Source organism: Varanus komodoensis, unplaced genomic scaffold (genome assembly GCF_004798865.1).
Source record: "Varanus komodoensis strain SLA01 unplaced genomic scaffold, ASM479886v1 scaffold3, whole genome shotgun sequence".
Taxonomy (NCBI): Eukaryota; Metazoa; Chordata; class Lepidosauria; order Squamata; family Varanidae; genus Varanus; species Varanus komodoensis.
In genome coordinates this window covers 47,377,469-47,397,541 of record NW_025335761.1, presented here as the reverse complement: position 1 = coordinate 47,397,541, position 20,073 = coordinate 47,377,469, and the positions used below count along the sequence as shown (strand labels likewise).

The window sequence follows — 20,073 nt, the reverse complement described above, 5'->3', positions numbered from 1 at the left end:
ATTCAATATTAAGTATCTAACCCAAATATTATTATTTTGACAGATCATTTCGCTTATTCTCTGATCTTTCTGTAATTTCACCTGGCAGCTCATCCACACAGCAGTTACATGGCATAGGTCTTCTGAGAATAAGCCTCTTAGGATGTTGCATTGTCTTGCTCATAGATAGACTTGTCCATTGAAAACTTTAGATGGCATACTAGTGAACTGCCACTGTTCCATGTGCTTTTTAAATAGAATTCTAAGTCCTCCAAAAATGCTTTAGGTTCATAACTCATTGATTTTTCTTGGATAATATGTCAGAGCAACACAAACATATTTGGCCATATTCCACTGATATATCTGAAAACTTTTTTGTATATAATTTAGAGGTATTTTTAAAATAAACCTTTTTATATTCTAATACAGGTTGAACTGCTTGAAGCAGCTCTGGATCATAATACAATAGTCTGTTTAAACACTGGCTCAGGGAAGACTTTTATTGCAGTACTACTCATTAAAGAACTGTCCTATCAGATCAGGGGAGATTTCAACAAAAATGGGAAAAGAACAGTATTCTTGGTCAACTCTGGTAAGATGTGATGTTAAATTAATCAATAGGTCTCTGATAGAAGCATAGAAAGGGCCATGAAGGGCCATGAAGGCCATTGGGTCCAACCACTTGCTGTTGCAGGACACCAATTTACACCATCCCACTCGGATGGCTGTCTGGTTTCTTTCTGAATGTCTCTAGCGTGAGAGAGCCCACCACCTCTCTGGGCAGCTGGTTCCACTGTTGTAGTGCTCTGACAGTGAGGAAGCTTTTCCTGATGTCCAGCCAGAAAAATCCTCTAATGCTATAATGCCACTAGTGGGTGATACTAGCATCAGCAGAGATACAGGCAGTCAAAAATGTTTTAATAACGTTTTTAAGAAAAGAGTAACTAAAATGTAACCAGTGTCATGAATTTTGTCAACATTCAAATGTTTTCTCAACATTTGTTGTATTAGGGAAAATGGGATTGAAGTTATAGAGTGTACTGAAGGATTCAAATAAAATATGTTTGTATAGTGTTACTTACATTGCCACAGCTTAACATAACTGAGCAGTGATATAGCTAGTCAGCACAGCATTGAAATTGTATGTATACTTAAGAAACCGTTTCAAAATAATAATTTTGGTCCCTATGTTTCATCTGCTTCTGCAAAGCAAATCAAGTTGCTCAACAAGTGTCAACTGTTAGGACTCATTCAGATCTCAAGGTTGGAGAGTATTCAAGTTTAGAAATAACTGAAGCATGGACAAAAGAGAGATGGCACCAAGAATTTACTAAATGCCAGGTAAGGTAAACCTTTAAATCATATAAATTATAAAGTGATGCCATAGTTTTAAGATTTCCTGATTTCTAGCATGATTTGTAAAGCACACACGTGCAGTCTCATCCTTTGGTTTGCTTTTGTACAGCCACTTTTTTGAGACGTGTCAGATGCTGTTGCTCACGGTCCCATTGTCCTATTGTTTGTAGGAAAAGGAGCTGTTGCCTGTTCAGATGTGGGGGGAGGGGGTTGTTTTTGTTTTTCTGGCAAACTGTTTAGCCTGAAAATGGCTTGTTTGGTTGTTTTTTTCCCTCACAGCTACAGAACCAAAATTAACGGGGTTCCAATGCTATACCCAGTAACCTGGAATTAACCACTAGTAAACCGAGTGAGACTTGCTTCTTAATAGGCATGTATAGGATTGTGCTATAAGAATACAATTTCCCTGTCAAAGGGAAATTGTATACAAGCTCTGTCAAAGAACTCCTTTTAAAAAAGAACCAGAATTCCACAAAAGTGGGGTGGGGAGACAACCCATGGCCTTTCATGAACAACCCACTCTGTGTACCTTATTTGCAGGGTTTATTGTTGTAACATGTGATCTCACACTTTGTCAACAAGTCTAAGAATTTCATTTGTCACTACTGTTTCACTCAATTTCTCACATTCCCTTCTTGAAAATATCAGTTCAAGAAAAGGTGTCTGTCTTATATCTTTTGCAGACAGAGATGGAATAAAAATTATTCAGCTTCTGTGCAGTCATCTTACATTGTTTAGAACTCCTTTAACTCCATTGCCATCCAACAGTCAAACTGCCTCTCTAGCTGGTTTCCTGCTTCTCATATAGTTAAAGAATTATGTATTGCTGGCCTTTATATTTTTAGCAATATGCTTCTCCAAATGCTTTTTTGCAATCCCAGGGGCATCCTAGACCAGTGTGAATGTGGCTTTAATATATCTGCTAAATGTCTTTCATCCACAGGGAGTTAGACACCAGAACTGTAGCAGTTGAATCAGACTAGGTGCCTTAGCACAGCCCAGTCCAGGTTTACTGGATGACTTCAGTTGGTACAGCTTGAGAAAATTACAAGGTGCTTAGACATGATCATTTAACTACTTTGACCCTGGATCTTTTCCCTCCTGGTCTACAGTTTCAACAAGGAAGGAACAATTGGTTGGGCCAGAGAGGTGATCATTGCTTCATTATGAGATGGAGTTGTTCCATGCCTCCTGAGAGAAGCAGTGGGTAGACAACTTCTGAAGAAATTCTCTCTGACTTGGAAAATTTTAATAACTTTAGGCTGTTAGCAAGCGTTCCTTTCCTGTGCAAGGTTTCTGAGCAGGTGGTGACTAACTAGTTCCAGGTGAGATCATTTTAGCTGGTGTTCAGGTTGGATTTTGGCACAGAAAGACCTTTGGTCATCCTTACCTGTGAAGACAGAGATGACAAGTGTGACCCTGCTGATATTTCTGGATCTTTTGGCATCTTTTGATACCTCAGTCATGGTATCTTTCTGGGACAACTGTCTGAGGTAGGAGTGGGGTTAATTCATTGCAGTAGTTCTGCTTCTGCTTGGAGGGCTGACTCCAAAAGGTGATGTTCTGAGAATACTGTTTCATCACATGGTTTCTTCGGTATGGAATTCTTTAGGGGTCTGTTCAACCTCCTATGTTATTTAACATCTACATGAAACTGCTGAGTGGGGTTTTGGAAATTTTCGTTTGGTAAAACCAGTGAATATTTTCATGTAACCCTTTAGAGAGCTATTGTTGCCTGGGGAGAGAGAATTACTCTTAGACCAGTCCAAACCCATAGTGCAGCTATCTCTTCTGTCAGCTTAATGTCAAAGATGTACAACTGGATATAAGTGATTCAGGTGTTTTAATGAATGATTTATTTTTATGAAGGAATTTAGTGCTCTGATATCTGTTAGAACAGCTTGAATAGCCCTGCTTTGTACCTGGAGGATATCCTGCCAAAGTTTATAGCTTCTGTAACCACTTTGGAGACAGAGCTATATATAGTTCATGTGTCTACATGGTGCAATGCGACTGCTGTATCTGGAGTCAGGCACAGAATTAGTTTTCATTCAACTTTACCAGTTATTCAGGAATATTTATATAATTGCAGTGTAGATGCATTATAAGGAAAGCCCCTACCATGGTTCACTGTAGAGTGACAAGAGTCAGGTATATGAAGAAAGAATTACAGTGTTGCATGAAGAGAGAATCACAGCTGCTCTGTTGAGCCTGTTTAAGTCAAATATGGGCAGAGAGGAGTGTGGCTGGGAAAGGAATGAGGAATGGCAGCATTAGGCCAAGTCCAATTTATGTTAACTGGGCATGTTCCCCAGTCCTGTAATTCTTTGTAGGATGCATGTTATTAGTGCAACATGATAGACTTATATGACTAATAAGTTTGTCGAGCTGAACTCATTCATTTTATGTTTTACAGAAAATTTACTTTGATAAATACCAAGCATAAAAAGACAGTGTGTGACTTCGGTTGGTGGAAAACTTGCAGTGGACTTGTGCAGGAATCATTAATAAGATATGGGGTAGAGGGTCACAGTGTCAGCTCTCTGGGCTGAAATCACTGCAGAGAGATAATCACAGTGTGTTCTCCTGTCTTGTCCCAGATCAGATTTCTGTGTGCTAGTGGCAATGAGGAGAAGAGGCTGCGGAGTCTGTCTCTGCCGGGCTTCTTGGCAAGCTTTCTGCAAGTTTTCTACCCATGTTTGTGCTAAAGAAGAAATAGAGAAGAGCAGTCAGAACACTGGATTGCACTGAGTTGTGGATGCCCTTCTGTATCTGTTTGCTGATACCTGCCATGTCTTCCAGTTGGTTAACTTTTCCAGAAAGTGTATATGGAAATTAGAAGTAATGCAGTTGCAACTACTGAATATTCTATTCTTCTGCTTTCAAAATCTATTACATTCAGAGAAAGACTACCTCTGTAGTATTCAGTATGTTTAGTGCCAAAAATAATGTGTTCCTGCCACTAAACATTGAAAATGCAGGTTTAACTTTTTCCTGAAAAAATTGAAAGAACTGAAATCATATTATCATTACAGTTTGTCTTTTCCTACTTCTGTTTCACATCCTTGGCTGCCTCTGATGACAGTAAGGACTGTGGAGCATCTGGACATTGACACACGATAATTTCTACTATACCTAATGGTGGAGAAGCACCTAAATGTGCTTCTAATGTTTTCAGCAGCACTTGCATGTTTTGTATAATGCCTGATTTAATTCTGAGAACTGACCCTTAAGGTATTCAAAAATCCTTCTCCAGGAGGAGAGTGGGATATGTACTCCATTCCTACCCCATCTAGCTACAGCCTTCCTGTGTTGATTGGGAAGGTCTACTCTGGAAATATAACTGTGTTTTGCTGAACATAGTTCAGGTTCTCTGTATTTGGGAATGTTACCTGATTGCATGGAGCTCTATAACCTCTTACAGCCAAATATGCCAACATTTCATTGAAGAGATGCCAAGGCCAAGAGTGCATGCTTGCATTTCACTCTTCAAATAGAATTTTTGAAGATGATCGGAAAAGGCTTGAGCTGGAATTTGGATATTTATATAATAATATTGAGTGATCTTAGGATGGAGTTAAACTGCACCTTAAGGCTGCCTGGGATTCAAACGACAGGTTAAATTTGAATTTGTATAGAGAGAAGCATTATTATTAGTTGCAATTAATTATACTTATATTATTCTTGCTGACAAAATGAGAGACTCTTACTTGCTTGGACAGAAATAACTTTAATTTTTATCTTGCATCTCTTTATATTTTAGGTGCTGGTTATGACCTGTTGTGTTGCTTTGAATGTTTTAAAAAATGAACACTTATCCCTGTCAAACATTAATCTTCTTATTTTTGATGAGTGCCATCTTGCAATCCAGGATCACCCCTATCGTGAAATTATGAAGGTAAGTTATGTCTTTGACCACAGGCAAAACAAACCATAATAAGTAGGCAAACTAGTGCCCTGTATACTGTGCATTAATATTTCTCTAACCTTGGCATCTACTTCTGATCCATTCTTAGGGCTAAATTTGAGATTATTCCCTTAATTTGAGGTATGCACTTAATTACCCTATCTTCAGTGAGTAGGTGCTCTTTTATCAATGGCCACTAAAAGCAACAGTGGCTAAGAAAGGTTTTCTCCGATCACCTTACCTCTCATCAGCTCTGTAATTCCTATCTAGGATGTTGTATTAAATGTTGGCAGGCTTCCTTGAAAATGTCCAGTGGGTGAGTTGGCAGAAAAATTGTGCTGGTATTTCATTGCCAAATGTTCAGTCAAAACCTGCAAGGAACTTACTGAGTAGCCTTTACACTGAACAGATCAGTGAGCCTGAGGCTATCCATGGTTGTGTAGAGCTCCTGCATAAGGAGCATTGGGCTCCTTTTGAAGTATGCACTGGAGTGATAAAGTTGAATTATTTCTCTTATCAGGGGTTAGACAGCACCTGATCTACAGGGCCTCAAAGCCATTACAATACAGTAACATCCAAGTGTATTGCTTAGAACAATCAATCAATCAATCAATGTCAGTGTATTATTAGATCATTAGTTCCACTTCTAGCAATTAAGCATGAGTTAGATACACACTTTTTTCTGGAGTCCATTAAATCAATTCCCCCCACCCCCCCACCCACCCCCTGGAATTTTCCCATATTAGAAAAGGAGATTCAGGACTCTGAGTGCTATGTCTGCTTAAGAATAAAACTAATAGCCTAGTGAAACACTCTGGTTTATTTTTCAGCTTTGTGAAAGTTGTACATCATGCCCTCGTATCTTGGGATTAACGGCTTCTATTTTAAACGGGAAATGTGATCCAGCAGAGTTAGAAGAGAAGATTCAGAAACTGGAGAACATTCTAAAGAGCAGTGCTGAAACAGCAACTGATTTAGTGGTTTTGGACAGGTATATTTTGGTAAATTTGTTGGATGGCATGCTCAAAACTTTCAGTTGGACGAAGTGCACTGAATCTGCATACTTAGGGTTCTTTTTTAAAAATAAAGGTAAAGGTTTCCCCATGACATTAAAGTTCAGTCATATCTGACTCTTGGGGGCGGTGCTCATCTCCATTCCCTAGCCAGGGGAGCCAGTGTTTGTCCACAGACAGTCTCCATGGTCATGTGGCCGGCATGACTAGACACCGAGGTGCACGGAACGCTGTTACCTTCCCACTGAAGTAGTACCTATTTATCTACTTGCATTTGTATGCTTTCGAACTGCAAGGTTGGCAGGAGCTGGGATAGAGTACGGGAGCTCACCCAGTCTGCGGATTCAAACTGTTGACCTTTCGATCAACCAGCCCAGCAGTTCAGCAGTTTAAACCACTGCGCCACCCGCAGTCCCATTTTTAAAAATGGAAACACATAATTTAGATCCATTTAGGTAAAGCTGAATTGTGTATCTTTCTTTGCAACCCACTATAGTTTAAAAGAAGCTCGAATCTCTTATTTTTACTCCTTTATTTATATTCTCAGTAGTTAAAAATGCTTGACAAGTCTTTTGGTTTTTCATGCTACAGGTATACTTCTCAGCCATGTGAGATCGTGGTGGATTGTGGACCATATGCTGACAGAAGTGGGCTCTATGAAAGATTGTTAACAGAGCTGGATGATGCACTTAGTTTTCTGAATGATTGCAACATATCTGTACATTGTAGAGAGAGAGATTCTACCTTAATTTCTAAACAGGTAGAAACACATGGCTCACCTGTCATTTTTCTTACATTATGCCATTGCTGAACCCAATTTGATATGTGTCCTATTTTTAGGGAACTGCAAACAGAAATCTCCTTGGCAAAATATCTGTAACAAAAATTGAAATACAGCTGTTTAATAATCTGCTACATCTCTGTATTAAACTGTCAGCATTCAGACTTTATCTGGCCATTTATCACACTTTCCATTTTGAATAATTTTGATCAATTAGAGATGCATTTTAACTCAAAATGGTCTTTGGGATGCGCATCAGTCTGTGTGTATATTCTGCTAAAAATGAAACTTACATGGCATAGGAAGTCATCTATATATGGCTGGTTAGTGCACAAAAAGCATGTACTTATGCATTCATTTTTTAAAAGAATTTGAGGGCCCAGTGTAAGCTATGAAAACTGCTACTCTGCTTTTCTAAATTGTTGAACTGAATTTGTTTGCAGATACTATCAGACTGCCGAGCAGTGTTGCTTGTTCTGGGACCCTGGTGTGCAGATAAAGTAGCCGGGATGATGGTGAGAGAGCTACAGAAGTACATTAAACATGAGCAAGAGGAGCTGCACAGGAAATTTTTATTGTTTACAGATACTTTCCTAAGGAAAATACATGCACTCTGTGAAGAGCACTTCTCGCCTGCCTCACTTGACCTGAAATTTGTAACCCCAAAAGTAATAAAACTGCTTGAAATCTTACGTAAATATAAGCCCTATGAACGGCAACAATTTGAAAGTGTTGAGTGGTATAATAATAGGAACCAGGATAACTATGTGTCTTGGAGTGATTCTGAAGATGAGGATGAGGATGAAGAAATAGAGGAGAAAGAGAAAACTGAGACTAATTTTCCTTCTCCCTTTACTAATATTTTATGTGGAATTATTTTTGTGGAAAGAAGATACACAGCAGTTGTTCTAAACAGGTATGGCTTTTTAGTAAAATGCCAATTTGTTATTGATTGCAAAAGAAATAATATAGAATAGCTGTCCTGAAAAATGTTGAAAGCCATTTGTGTGAAGGCTTCCTTACTACTAATCTGTGTAAACACACCATACAAAGAGACAATATAGTCAATAATATATATAAAGTGATATGAAGACTTTCTAGAACCAGCATCTTCTCTCAAGACATTTGTATGATTTAAATATATTCAGATGTATTTGGGTTGTATGTGATATGCTAATATCAAGTGATTAAAATGTGTTGAATAGTTCTAACTGGAACCAGAGCGTAGGCCAGTGTTGTCAGCCAACCAAGAGAATGAACATCGTTAGTGGAATGTATTCCTTTGCTTTTGCATCCTCTGAAATCTATTCCAGAGGATTCAGGGACCCTGCAGGGTAGATTTGGGAGCATGGAGGGTGCAGGAGGAAAAGGGGAATTTCTGTTGCAATGTTGGATTTCTGCCCAAATATTTCTAAACTCAAATATTTGATATGCAAGTTAAGATGGTAACATACTATCAGTTAAAAGAAGGCAGGTGATATATGCATATTTATAAGATGAACATTTTGGAAGGCATTTGTTCAGGAAGGTTGCCATAAGTCAGATGATTTGACAGCACACAGGAGCAACAAATATAGATAAAAAGAACTTGCAGCTTTCTATTTTAAAAACTCTTCGAAGTAGCATGGATTGCTGTTTGCATGTCCTTGTACAGGAAACACCTAAAGCTTGTTACAGATAGAAATGTATTCTTAACTGATTAGAAGTAATGAAGTAAATACTGCAAGTATTTCATGCTAGAGATACATTCTCAGCCATGTGAGATCATAGTGGATTGTGGACCATTGTGAAGTGAAACAGCTGTGAAATAATGAACAATTGATTTTTATTTACATTGATTTTAAAAAACTGAGCCATGAATTATGCTGATCGAAAAGCAGTCACATGGAAAATGAAATAGATATTAAAATTTTACTTCAATTTAATTCACAGTTACAGTCTTTAGTCTACAACACGATGAAGGAAAAACAGTAGGAAGTGCTATATTTTTTAGAAGTCTAGAAAATATTAGCTTACATTTCATAAAGCTATGTTTGCTTTATGAAACTCCAATAGATTAGAGACAAAAGGTTGAATTTGCCCTTTTGTTCTAACAACTATTTCTTGTAAAATTCAACTTAAGGTATAAAGATTCTGTGCAACAAGTGGGACCCGCAACAAAACATGTAGTGTTTTGTTCAGGATCCCAGCCAGTTTTGTGCATTTGTAGAGTCAGAAATTCATAGAATAGTAGGGGTAGAAGGAGCCAAGAGGGCCATTGGGTCCAACCCCGTGCTAGTGTAGGATGCCAAGTCACGCCATCCCACTCAGATAACTGTCCGTTTCGCCTTGAATGTCTCTAGTATGGGAGAGCTCACAACCTATCGTGGCAACTGGTTCCGCTGTCGTATTGCTCTGACAGGAAGTTTTTCCTGGTGTCTAGCCTGAAACCGATTTCCTGCCATCCTGTCAGCATTTCATGGCAATTGAACACTTGTGTTTTTTTGGGGCTGTTTTGGATATTCACCCATTTAGAGGTCCCCCCCCCCACAAAAGACAGGTTTGTTTTGTTACAAAATTTGGGGGTCCCCAGACCCTGCTAATATCCCCCACCTTGTGTATGGTGGGGTGGGTGTGTGTGTATGAGTGTATGTGTATGTAGTCAAGTAAGTCAATTACCATACTTTCTTTGTCAGTATTGTTTGATATCCCAGAGGTTAACTCACATTTTCTAAACTATACGTGGCTTCCAAAATGTGTTTAGGTTGATAAAAGAAGCTGGCAAACAAGATCCAGAGCTGGCTTACATCAGCAGCAATTTTATAACTGGACATGGCATTGGAAAGAATCAGCCCCGTAGCAAACAGATGGAAATAGAATTCCGAAAGCAGGAAGAGGTAACTTTAATGAAAATAATACAGCAAAAATGCTGTGCATTTTCATGTGTTTGAAACCCTCATCAAGTCCAGGAAATTCCTTATCTGAAAAATTCTGCATAGTTTGAAGTTCTTGTTTATTAATATATAGTAGAAAGACTGTTTTCATTTTTGAAACAAATTATACTTGCACTTTTTTTAGAAAGGTCAGTGTGTACCACATGTATCAGACATAGTATCTAGTCTTTCAGGAATTAACTAAATCTTTTTGCATACTATGATAATTATAGTGCTTGCTGCTAATGAACCAAAGCTTGAGCTGCAAATTTAACATATGTCACATATATTACGTATTTGAATGAATATATATATATATATATATATATATATATATTCCAATCTAGTTGAAGTTTTAAACAACCACTTTTTGAAATACTATCTTTATAATGTGGTTGTAGTCTCTGTGAAGTTAAGTGTCTTTCTGAGTTTGAATAACTGATAGATTTTATTTCATTTTGTTGATGAAGCATAAAGAAAAAGGTGGCACCATTTCCAATTATTCAAATTACTCAACATAGTGAAAAAACTTAAAAGACGGTGAGGTTTTTCCTCTAGAAAATACAATTGACTTAATTGTGAGTTTGGGCAAGTATGTCAGTCTGTTTTCATATTTGGATCATGCTTGCTTTAAGAAATAATGGAACAATTACACTTCACTGAATACTTCAGTGATATGTCACATTTTGCTGAGGAAACTTAGGGGTTGTGCAACCTGTTTTGATATTTCAATAGTTCACTGCCAGGACTTTTAAGCCAATGGATTTGGTTTTCCTAATCCAATGAGTTTGCTAGGTTCCAAAAGAAGGCTATACCTATGTTTGGAAATATCTTTATATAGCTGGTTTGCTGTTTAGGACCCTACATTAGCAGCTAGTTTACTAAACTGATATTCAAATAACAGTGTATTTATGAATGTATTTAGCTATGCCTCTGGGGATTTTTCTAATCCAGGCAAACCATTTATGTTTCTGGGTCTTGAATTGTAAAATGGAGAGATTTAATGTTTGAAAATTAAGTGATTTAAATTGTGGTGAATGATTTTGAAAGATGATAGTGTCTCTGTAATCTTATTTAACAAAAAACAGAATTGTAATTACTATTTTTTATTATTATTATTATTATTATTATTATTATTATTATTATTATAACATTTCTATGCCGCCCCTTGCCGAAACCTCGGGGCGGCTTACAACATGATAAAATACATTGAAATACAATAGTACATATTTTTAATTCTTTTATGGCAATAATTGCCTTCTGTTCCACACTAAAGCTGTTCTAGATCCCTGTGTCATCCTACAACCCTGTGTCGTTTAATATTTAGTGGCTAGAAAGCTCACTTCAACAAGACGTGGTATAACATAATGCGTGAGAGAGTAGGTTGTGATCCAGGAGTTGGCAGTTCAAATCTAAGCTACAGACATAGGCAAGCCACTATTTTGGCCTACCTGCAAGATGGGGCTAAAATTACTACCCTGCTTATGGAGTTGTTAAAAGAATTACCATAATGCACAAAGAGCTTTGAGATCTGTATTTGCTTTAGTAGAGTGTATCTAAAAATTAGAGAATAAGATGGTCAAACATGACCTAAGTTATGTAAGAAGGCTATAAAGATCATATATCATAAACAAGTAAGTGAAAGGGTAGGAAGATGAAAGAAGGGTGCTTTTTAATACTTATATTGTTAAGTGTCTGTGAAAGTTTTATGTTTAAAACTGTTTTGACTAACCAGTGAATTGTAAACACATTTGTAGGGTTAATTCCTATTAAGTTCTGAAGTATAAAGTGTTTGTCAATGATTGGTCTTAGAAATGTATCTTCTTGGTTACTTTTGTAGGTACTTAGAAAATTTCGAGCACATGAAACCAACTTGCTAATTGCAACTAGTATTGTAGAAGAGGGTGTTGACATACCAAAATGCAATTTGGTGGTTCGTTTTGATTTGCCCACAGAATATCGTTCCTACGTGCAGTCCAAAGGAAGAGCCAGGGCACCTATCTCAAATTACATCATGTTAGCAGATTCAGACAAAATTAAATGTTTTGAAGAAGATCTTAAAACCTACAAAGCAATTGAGAAGGTAGGTGACAAAAATAGTTGGCTCCCAAAAAGCTTTTGTATGTATTTTTTTCCAGGAGCTCCCAAGTGCCATGATGCTTGCAGGTGCTGCACTGGGGGCCTCTGAGATACAAATGCTATATAGGAAGAGAAAGAACTTCGCCCAGATGAGCATCCAGTCTCTGTATCTCTCAATCTAAAAGTGTGTGTGTGTGGGGGGGGGGGGGTGCCCAGCCTTTTTTTCCCAGTTTACTACTTAGCCCTTTTCAAAAACATTACTTACTTTACAACATTGCCATACTGTCCAATAATTCAAATTCCGTTTGTAGCATAACAACAGAATATTAGGTAATAGACTAAAAGGTGGTGGCGGGGGGTTAAACTGGAGAGGCCCAGAGTCTGACTGTTCATGCAAGCTACCCTTCACCTTCACTTTCTTCAACTTCACTCAATATCACTGCCAGAGATAATTTATCAGTTATAGTGTACTGTTAATGTTGATATATCCTGTTCCATTCACAGGACCCAGAGTAATTGCCCTCCTTAGATGTTGGGTGGGAGGGAAAGGGGGACAGTGAGTATTTGGCTGGATATGAGCTTACTAATGGGATTGCCAGAGGTTGTGACATAGCAGATAAGTGCCTCATCATTTTATCTTAATGGTGCTCTAGTTAGTTTCTTTCAGAAGAGTCTGTATGGGTATCCCTGTTTCCCTCTTGTTCTTCCATTTCTCTGTCTGGATTTTTTTTTAAAGATCCTGAGGAACAAATGCTCAAAGTCAGTAGATACTGGTGAAACAGAAAATGAGCCTATTATAGATGATGATGATATTTTTCCACCATATGTGCTGAGACCAGAAGATAGTGGTCCAAGAGTCACAATAAACACTGCTATTGGACACATTAATAGGTATGCAGTCAGTTGCTATTTTAGTTTCTATATAATTTTCTGGATTTCTTTTACGCCTCATCATTGATGCATAATGGTGGAGTAACTTTAGATATGAGAAAACTTGGTTATGGTTGTGCTACAGATTCCCTGTCTTCCAAGAACTAAGGAAGTCATATCAATTAGTTGTATACCAGTAATAATAATTTGGTGTGGATGCAGAAGAAACTTGATTTTTAAGTAATCTGCTATAGTAAATGGTAAATACAGATACATGAAATGGACAACTCAGGGAACCTACTAGTCATCTCAATTGCCAGCACTCCTTTTCTTGGTGCATCTCAAACTTGTTGCAAAATGTTTGTTTTTTCCTGATCCTTACATGAGAGCAAATTAACCTCTTTTTGTTCTACAACCCTTCCTTCAGAATGGGCTGCTGGTATAAGTAATTGTTGACTAGTATCTACTGTCCTATTCAGAGAAAGTTATTTCACCCCATAGATTACAAATGCTTAATGCTTATCTAATTTTTAAAAGAAATGCAATAAAGAATATAATCTAATCTACTTAAAGTTTTCTTAAAGCTTCTGTAATTATTCTCATAGCATACTATACATTCTGAGCTTAAAACCTCTGTCTCACACCAGTTCTTCACCACCCAATAGTAGTCTGCAGCTTGCAGGTGTATTTGTTCTTATCCTTTGGTTGAGCCCTTAAATCTTAACTCGAACCTACTGCATGACTTTTGGAGAGACAGAAAGTGGGGAACTATTATTTCCTCTTCCTTCCCTGTTGAGTTCTAGTAACTGGAAAATAAACTGGCTGTAAGATGTCTGTTTCTTTCTAGAGCAATTCATGCTTTTAAACTTTTGTATCAAATAGGTACTGTGCTAGGTTGCCTAGTGACCCATTTACTCATCTGGCTCCTAAGTGTAAAACTAGAGAACTCCCTGATAACACCTTTTATTCAACTCTTTATCTGCCTATCAATTCTCCTCTTCGAGCATCAATAGTTGTAAGTACCTCATTTTGCTTATGTTACTATAACCTTTGAAATTGTTCAGGTTATATGACTTCCCATTGGTTTTGATTTATACTGACAGTGTATGTTTTGCTACTAGATACACGTTTACTCTGCTTCTGTTAAGCAGCCCAATTCCATGGATTTGAGATTAGCTGAAGGGATTCAAGTATAGATTTAAGCTGACTCAGCTGAAACTTGATCTGCCAAATGGAGCATAGCTGAGACTGCTCAAATCAGTGCAAGTCATATAACAGCATAGGACAAAAAAAAGAGGAAAGGATCTTCTTTGTATCTCTTCCCTCCACCACCTCCAGACTAGCAGACTAATGTTTAACTGGCAGAGCTTAGCTGTGCAGATGTCATAGGAAGTACTAGAGGGTGGAGTGGGCTCCTGGCACCCCTTTCTGTCAGTAAAAGCAAATGTCTTATTTTCCCTGCAAGTTCAATGCTCACCTGAATTATACATGTGTGGTCTGGCATTTATTTTGCAGGAAATGCCTTGCATGTTTTCTGCAAGCTGCAGGGAGCAGCTGCTAGCAACTTCTGTGGATTATATAAATTACATTGATCTGTTATGTGTAAGGCTGTATACTTCTCAATGTGGCTTTGTTAATGTTAATGTTGTTGTTTGTAGAAGGGCTGTGTTTTTTATGGGTGATAATACTTGGTCATTTAAAACTGAGGTAAACAGTGATTTTAAAATAAGTGATTTTATTATTACAGATGTGTAAAAGAATGGTGATGTGTTTGCTTCAAATTTTATATCTAGGGTCCCCCAATGAGTTGTACAAGATTGGCAGAGAGAGTTGTTGCTCTTATTTGCTGTGAAAAGTTGCATAAAATTGGTAAGCATTTTTGAAATTGAAAAGCATTTAATTGGCAATGAAACAATTGAAGGGTATTGTCTTGGAATGTTCTGTTGTTCTACTGATTCATTTTCCAACATCTGTGAGTTTACTCTGATTAGGCAGTTGAACCAAAACTTGCCCATCTATGAATGGAAGGGTTCCTGTTCACAAATGGTACCAGGATGAAATACCATTGGATGCAGAGATGCAAAACGGGGATTTTCTCTGATTCCTTCCCACTGCAGATATCTACAGCACCTACTATGTTGTAGTGTAGGAAGTGGCACTGCATATAATCAGTGCCTGTTTCTGAATCTAACCCAATATGTTTTTCGAATTCCCTGTGCATTACCACAGAAGTGATGTGTGCCTGTGTAGGATACATTTCAGAGATGGTTGTTTTCTTGGCATTGTCCTGCTCTATGAGGTATGTGTAGCTTCTGCCTTAGTTGTTGGAATATAGTTTGCATAATCCTTCACCACCATAAATGCCTCCATTACCACACTCTGAAACCACATTTCTTTAAAAATGAGTGTCCTCCTTCTATTCAGGGCATTATCAGACAAGCCTAGGGTGCTCAGGCCAACTGTAGTTGCTCCACAGTATCCTTCTGAGCAGTTAGTCACTTCAGTACCATTCACTGTCTGGCTGATGGTCATATAATTGTTAGTTCAGGTTGCAGTGTTGACTGCTGATCCAGTTCACATGGGACAGAGACATGCAGCAAAGCTCTAGGTTCAGATTTCAAAAATGCACATCTTCCTTCCGCTGGATATCCTCTATGTTTATAGTTCCCTTGTTTCTTGTGATCATAGTCACTTCCAGATCTGCTGTCCATCTCCCATAGCAGACTGGCATACAAATAGTCAGTGTATTTGGTTGTACCCCTTTTTAGAGGCCTCTCCCCCACCCCATCCTGCCTCTACAAGTAGAGTTCAGCACCAGGCTTTACACACTTATTTTTTATGGTCTCTACACTGTCATTTACACAGGATCTGTGTAAAGTAGAACACCCAGCATCAGACCCAGGGTGCTTGAAAAAGCTCCCTTGCATATAGTTGCAGATATTTCTAACTCAGTTGCTGTTTGGGTTTTGACCATGTCTCCTTGACCATCCATTCCAAGGAACTGTTGGCCCAAACTGCTATTTGCAGATCCTGCTCTGAGAATTCCTCTCTGTTGTGTTCATGAATGACTGGATCCTATGAGGATACTAACTGAAGGACTCTAGAGGTTGCGTACTCTCATTTACACACTTACTGCAGGGTTTTTTTTTTTTTTTTACAAAACTTTGGGCTGCTGCCTGGTCCCAAGTTCCTGCCCAATACCTATTTGCAGAGTGCTGCAGAACTGTGAAAAACATCCTCACACACTGCACAATTGCAGTTTGCAAACCTTTATTCACTAGCAGTCTTCAGGAGCATGACTCAGAAAAAACAGAAAGTTAGAAAGGCTGGAATCAGAGAAGGAAAAAGAATCAAGCAGTTCTTAACAAAGAACTAACAAGGTGGGTTATAGCTCCACTTACTGTTGAAGCGAGCCAATTGCATCTTGTCAGTAATGCATAGATTGAGCTATGTACACATCACTTGTGTAACTATACTTGAAGACAGCATTATCTAGAGCACTCTATACTTTAAAGCTTGGAATCTAGCTTTTTCTTTGGTGCCTAGCTTATATCCAAGTACCTGGGGTTATGTCCAGTGGTATCATTTTTGCAACTAGAATGGATTTCCTGTCTCTGCCACCCTCTGCACTTGCCTCACATTTGCTGTGGAGGACACTCCTGAATAGATTTGGGAGATGTTTCAGAGAAGGTAAAAGTGTGTGTGTTGTGGTTCCTTTTTCTCTATATGTTTCTTTTTGAGACATTGTCATCCACTGTATGTGTTTCACAGGTCTGCCCAGTAGGTTTTCTATGATGTATGTGCTGATTATATTGGGGTGGGGTGCTGGGGATAAGCAGGTAGACAGGCAAGCGAACTGTCAGTTTTAGATGTAGGTTACCAGTCATCAAGTCACCTGTCTCTATCCTGCTCTACACCTTGCTGGTGCTGAGCAGCTGTGCATTTTCCAGTCTGCTGCTACTAATTTGTTTTCTGCTGTGGGATTCTTGAGGTCTAAGACCTATTGATGGCATTGTTTTAATGAAAAGCATTTTGTTTGTCCTTCCTGGGATGTTTTGGCTTTGTTTCTTGCTGTACCATTCTTCAAGGTTTACTTGAGAATCCAGTGGCCACTTCATAGCCTTTACCTTTTGGCCATTTTTATTAAACTGTTGTACGACTGTTTCACACCTGCATGAATTCTAATCCTTTTGGAGCCTCTCTGAGATGCTGTCTATAGTTACTCTGCTAAGAGCTCACATTGTCTGATTTGTATGTAGTGGTAGTCCGCCTCTGTGGACACAGGAGAGCACATGGCAGTAGTCTGTCTTGTGTGGCAGACATTCTGTGATATCTGTCGCAGAACTGCTGGGTTATATGCTTGCTTCCACCTCCAGGCGATCTACTTGCTACTCTTCCACATGTTGGACTGCTCAGACAACATGAAGAAGGCAAATGACTTATATGTAACAATAATTCTTCGAGTGATCATTTGTGTAGTTAGTTGTGCAGCCTGCCCTTCTTTCCTGCTGCATGTATAAGCTGCTGACTGACACCTGTGGTGTCCTCAGATTATTTGAGGAGATAACTTTTGTTCTGCCTTTGAGCAATGCAAAGGCACAGGATTTTCATGTTCAGGGCCTGCAGATTCTGTTGAATTCGAAAAGTTTCTGAAATGCTGCTTAGCGAGGCATAAATGTCATAAGTGGATTGTACAGGTGATCACTCAGACAACTACAGTTAAAGGTACACGTAGGCTGCCTTCTGTTACAGCAGCTTTGGTTCCAGTTTCTTATTTTATTGTCTTGTTTTGTGGATTGTTATAAACCATCCCGAAAGCTTCTGGGGCAGCATAGAAATTAACAAACATACCTGCAATATTTCAGCTGATTTGTGACAAACACAACTGCCATTAGTATGCTTTCTTGGACAGTTTTAGGAATCCTAGATTTTGGCTGCTGAATTATTTTTTAGGAGGCTTCCACATGAGGAAGATGTTATTACACTGTTGCCCCGCCTTATCCATAATATTTTATGGTTGGTTCAGAAATTGTGGGTGTCCAGTCTCCTGATTTTTTTTATCAATTCTTCTATTCTTTTTCTTCTATTCAATTCTTCTATTCGAAAATCTTTTGATGTGAAAAAGACAGAATAGCTACAGAATGACTTCTGTTGGTAGCACTAGGAGTTCTTCATCTGGAAGAACCTTTAGCTACTGAGAAATGCTGGCTTGGAAGCATTTGTGTGCATGTAGAAATCCTTTGTACTGCAGTCCTGGTATGCAGTCCCAAAGCAATAAGGCACCTTGTGCATGGTGTCTCAGCCTGACTTTCTGCTGCCACTGCAGTTTCAGTTAGCTCCACCTCGTAGTGTTCTAGAAAGCCCCAAGACCCTCTGCATGAGGGTCAGAACACTGAAGGGGCAGCTGGCAGGAGGGAGGGGCCAGGAAAAGTTCACATGCAACTTCTCACATGTCTGGATCCAAACCAGCATGCTTGGAAAGGATGCATTCCTATGTATGTTAACCTCATCCCTTGCAGACAACCGAGGCTACTGGAAGACTGCACCCTACAGTCTCGCAGGATAAATGTAATTTCAGAGGGTGGCGGGGCATACCAATCTGGACTGGTACATTGGTTAGAGAGGATTATCTGCAGGGAAATTGCTTGTCTCTTCCCTGCCAGAAGGGAAAACTTATAATACCTAGAAAACTCAAATACTTTGAACTGTTACTGAGTTTTGCTTTATTACTCCTTCTCAGTCCCTTTTACTTTTGCGTCATATCTGTTTAGATTGTAAGTCTGCGTGCAGGAACTGTCTTACTATTAATCTTTGTATGCTGCTATTATCTTTAGTTACTATAGATTGGTCTCTAAACAATAACTTTAAAAAAATCATAGTGTCTGAGAATCATGTAAAGGTTTCCTGAGTAATTTAAACTTGGACAGCTTTCCCTGAACCATTGGTGCAGGAAATTAAATTCTCTGTCAGTTTCAACAAAGAAGGGATTATTATTTTAATTCTTTTATGTGTGCCTTGAAAATTTTACCTTCATTGCCTTAAAACAGATTAGGAACCTTAGAACTTTAATTGGCAAAGAATGTAAGGTGCATGCAGAATTGCTGCTAATGCTTTGTTACTGAGGTCAACCAAATGTCACAGTTCTCAGTATTTTAAAATAGTTTGTATAAAAGTCATTTTATTGGATGAGTTACAGAATTCTTATTTGATTTATAATTTATCTTTATCTATACATTTTAGGTGAACTGGATGATCACTTGATGCCTGTTGGAAAAGAGACAGTGAAATATGAGGAGGAACTTGATTTGCATGATGAAGAAGAAACCAGTGTTCCAGGAAGGCCAGGCTCTACAAAGCGAAGGCAATGCTACCCTAAAGCTGTTAGTATAGTTCTGTGTCCATGCTATGTGTGATCGCATCTACAATCTTTAAGCACATGTTTAAGGTTCTTCTGTCTTGTAGTTCATTCCTGTCCCTCTTTCTCTATTCCACTGTGTAAATGTGAGGCCCTACAGAACGGTTATGGAAGCAAAAGCAATTTTTTTCCAAAACGTTTGGGGATGGGAGACTTGTTGTTCCACCACAGAGTGACAGTTGTAGTTATGTGCATGATTGCATAGGCCCCCAGGCATTAGATTTTCCTGCTTAAACATTCAGTAGAAGGAAACTGAAATTTATTTCAAATAAAGTTAATTTAATCTTAATCTGTCATGGTGAATAAGTAATGATTTTCATTCCCAGTACTTGCTTCCTCCTTCTTTTGCATGTTTAAATGCTACAACACAACAATAAAAAGTAGGCTGTTACTTCGAGTTATCAGTATGAACCCAGGCATGTTGTAAGGAGTCTGTGATGCAGCACCCTTACGGAAGCTAAGGCATGGTGACTAGATGAAAGCCTGCCAGGGAAACTCAATGTATGCCATATTGCACTCTCAGGAAACAAAAGCAATATTATTTAATAATATTTCTTGCTCCATGAAAGCCCTGCATTGTTGTTTACATGCTAATACATAAAGAAGTAGCTTTGTCCATCTAGCTTTATATGGTCTATACCATGGGAAAGCAAGTTCACAAGATTTAGGGACTATTTTTTCCTCACTGATGCTGCAGTTTGGTGGGTAACTCCCACCCCACGTTTTTTTTTAAAGGCAGCATCCAGAATACTATTGAGCAT

General features: G+C 38.5%; 1 protein-coding gene across 12 annotated transcripts in view; it reads left to right on the top strand.

The window, feature by feature from the left end:
* DICER1 (dicer 1, ribonuclease III) overlaps nucleotides 1-20,073 on the top strand; it is a 65,907-nt gene that overhangs the window by 21,691 nt on the left and 24,143 nt on the right. For 8 of the 12 annotated variants that reach the window (XM_044437022.1, XM_044437021.1, XM_044437020.1 and 5 more), the window contains 12 exons: nucleotides 409-571; nucleotides 1,190-1,320; nucleotides 5,099-5,233; nucleotides 6,073-6,233; nucleotides 6,847-7,015; nucleotides 7,480-7,952; nucleotides 9,780-9,912; nucleotides 11,789-12,031; nucleotides 12,764-12,918; nucleotides 13,780-13,912; nucleotides 14,691-14,766; nucleotides 19,138-19,277. In XM_044437022.1, the coding sequence (XP_044292957.1) occupies nucleotides 409-571; nucleotides 1,190-1,320; nucleotides 5,099-5,233; nucleotides 6,073-6,233; nucleotides 6,847-7,015; nucleotides 7,480-7,952; nucleotides 9,780-9,912; nucleotides 11,789-12,031; nucleotides 12,764-12,918; nucleotides 13,780-13,912; nucleotides 14,691-14,766; nucleotides 19,138-19,277 (2,112 nt within the window). Of the gene's footprint in view, nucleotides 1-408; nucleotides 572-1,189; nucleotides 1,321-4,046; nucleotides 4,177-5,098; nucleotides 5,234-6,072; nucleotides 6,234-6,846; nucleotides 7,016-7,479; nucleotides 7,953-9,779; nucleotides 9,913-11,788; nucleotides 12,032-12,763; nucleotides 12,919-13,779; nucleotides 13,913-14,690; nucleotides 14,767-19,137; nucleotides 19,278-20,073 lie in introns of those variants that run through there. The other 4 variants (XM_044437025.1, XM_044437023.1, XR_006415405.1 and 1 more) reach the window with 4 other exon arrangements.